This window comes from Acyrthosiphon pisum, chromosome X (assembly GCF_005508785.2).
Source record: "Acyrthosiphon pisum isolate AL4f chromosome X, pea_aphid_22Mar2018_4r6ur, whole genome shotgun sequence".
Classification (NCBI taxonomy): Eukaryota; Metazoa; Arthropoda; class Insecta; order Hemiptera; family Aphididae; genus Acyrthosiphon; species Acyrthosiphon pisum.
This window is the reverse complement of record NC_042493.1, coordinates 40,850,451-40,852,899: the sequence shown is the minus strand read 5'-3', so window position 1 is coordinate 40,852,899 and position 2,449 is coordinate 40,850,451. Positions and strand designations below refer to the sequence as shown.

At 29.1% G+C, this 2,449-nt stretch overlaps 1 protein-coding gene across 1 annotated transcript in view; it reads left to right on the top strand.

Moving 5' to 3' along the window:
• The window catches only part of LOC107884953, a 3,763-nt gene extending 1,656 nt beyond the window's left edge, over window positions 1-2,107 (top strand). The window contains exon 6 of the mRNA XM_016808106.1: window positions 2,007-2,107. Within this exon, the coding sequence (XP_016663595.1) occupies window positions 2,007-2,107 (101 nt within the window). The remainder of the gene's footprint in view (window positions 1-2,006) is intronic.
• The last annotated feature ends 342 nt before the right edge of the window (window positions 2,108-2,449 follow it).

The following is a 2,449-nucleotide window of genomic DNA, read 5'->3' as shown; positions in this document are numbered from 1 at the left end:
GTATTGACTTATACAGAAATAGTTTTTTTTAATTTACTTTAGAAGTTTAATAAATATGATTTACCATATTAATATAACATAAAATCATTAACTAAAGGATCATGTTTTTATTTGGTGTTCTTAACTTTGTTGTTAAAATAAAATGTACAACATTTCAATGCTAAGGCCCTTATTGTATAATAATAATAAAATTATTCTTTATTATTATTTTATTGTTAAAAAATTTACCTTAAAAAGATTGCCAGTTTTTCTTCAGGATCAATCGGCTTTTGAGCATTACATCCAAATGAATAAATTGTATCTCGTATTAAATTAAGAACTTCATTAAATTGATTTCGGTCCAAGCGAAAGTAGTTTAAAAATTGTTTGTCAGAAAATTCCGATGACATTAAACTCACCGTGACTTTGTCTTTTTTTCATAAAATTACTTTTCCACGTTTTTTTTTTCTTTACTTAACGAATACAACAAAATAAGTTCATAAAATTCGTCATCGGAATCTGATTCAGAACTTAAATTTATTAAATTTTCGGCCATCATACTATCGCTCATGCTGGTAACGGTGAACAACAACTGTCACAATGAATGGTGAAACGTCAGAACTGCGTAGTAATATGCGCTCACTTAGGTAGCGCAGTTTTTCCTGCGCTGCGCTAACCTAATCTGCGCTGCGTCTCAATGTGCGCTCGGCCTTAACATTGCCACTCATTACCGCAGCCCCGTCATAGGTCTGTGCCATACAATTATTATAATATCGATAAACCACGGTCATACCAGTCATACTATGACCATAGATAACATGAAAATGTTATCTGTGCCATGACCGTGGTTTAAACAGTGAAATAACAATACTACCACGAATAGCAACTTCTCCGAAATTATATTACTCCAACATTGTGATAAGCAGTTGTCCCATAATTGATAAATTATAACCATATTTAATACTCGATGTGGTGTTTAACTGCTAATCGGGGAAGAGAAATTTCACACAATATTGTGATGGGTAATATAAATATATTATAAATTTTCATTTGGTCTCAAACAGGTAGGGCAAAGGTGAGGTTAAACCAAATTTGGGTAGGGCACTAGCCCCACATTGCCCCCCCTTGGCGCCGCCACTGCTCGGCCTAGATTTATTAACAATTTACGAATGATAAAATAATGTAAAATAAATAAAATATTGAGTTGGAAATGATCCAATAATTATAATTATGATAATAGAGCACGTCTTTATAAAACATTTATTACCTTTTCCTGTGCGCATAGTAATCAATACTTTAAATATTTAAAAATATACCTGTAATTTGTCTAGAATAGTTTTCCTCAAACAGTTTTCTTTTGACAGCAATATTTGTACTTGATTTGTTATTCGTTGATGAAGTAAAAGGTTTTTGCTCAATATCTATTGATTAACTAACTTTGCCTATGTCAGTTGGCGTAACTTTCCAATTTCCATTAGGAGAATATAATATATCTGGAGTACTTAAAGTTGATTTTGGTGAATTTTGAGTATTATTATCAATTACATCTAAAACAAGTTTGAATATTTATGTAGGTAGGCAAAGGACAAAAATAAAGTGGCAAATAGCTGGGGAAAAAATGTTTTGTTTTTATAGTGTGTGAAACTATGTTACTTTAGTTTGTATCTTTAAGTATGCTTATAAAATTAAAACTATACCTTTATCATTTTCAATATGAGATTTTTTTAGTAACTTCCCAAGTTGTATTATTATCAGAGTTATCGCATGAATCTGATCCTTTTATAACATGAGTTCCAACTAATGAAAAAAAATTATATTCCTTATTAATTATAAGTACAATTATTTAATTAGGTTTGAAAATGAAAAAAAATTATCATAAAACCTATAGATACATAGTGAGGTGGACACATGTTACTAGTATTTGTTTTGAAATGATTGTGATTGTTATATTATATATTGTATATTATACTTCACAGCCCATCCAGACAAAAAATCAGAAATTGGTATTGGTAGTGAATAATTTTTAGATAAATCTGTGCATAATATTGAATCAATTTCCATTGGTGTTACAACTTCTAATGAATCAACTTCAAGAGATTCAGAAGAAAAACGTCATTATCAACCATAAAATTGTTATTTTTCAGTACAATAGTTCTATTTTCTTCCAATAGTGGTGATTTTTCTTTAGATGTGTCGGAATCACATTTGTTCAATTTATGGTTGGAATATATTGTATCTAATAAGTTTATTTCCTGTCTTGTTTTTCTTCTTTTTGATCTGCCACTTTTAATCATTTGATCTGTATTAAGATATAAATAGGTACCTACATAAGTACCAATTAAATTAAATTAAAATAACAAATTGCTAATGATGTAATTACCTATAAAGGATGATTTTTTAAGCATGCTCAGTGCTCACACTATTTTATGTATAAATTATGCATAAATTAAATTTATGATTTTTGGAATTT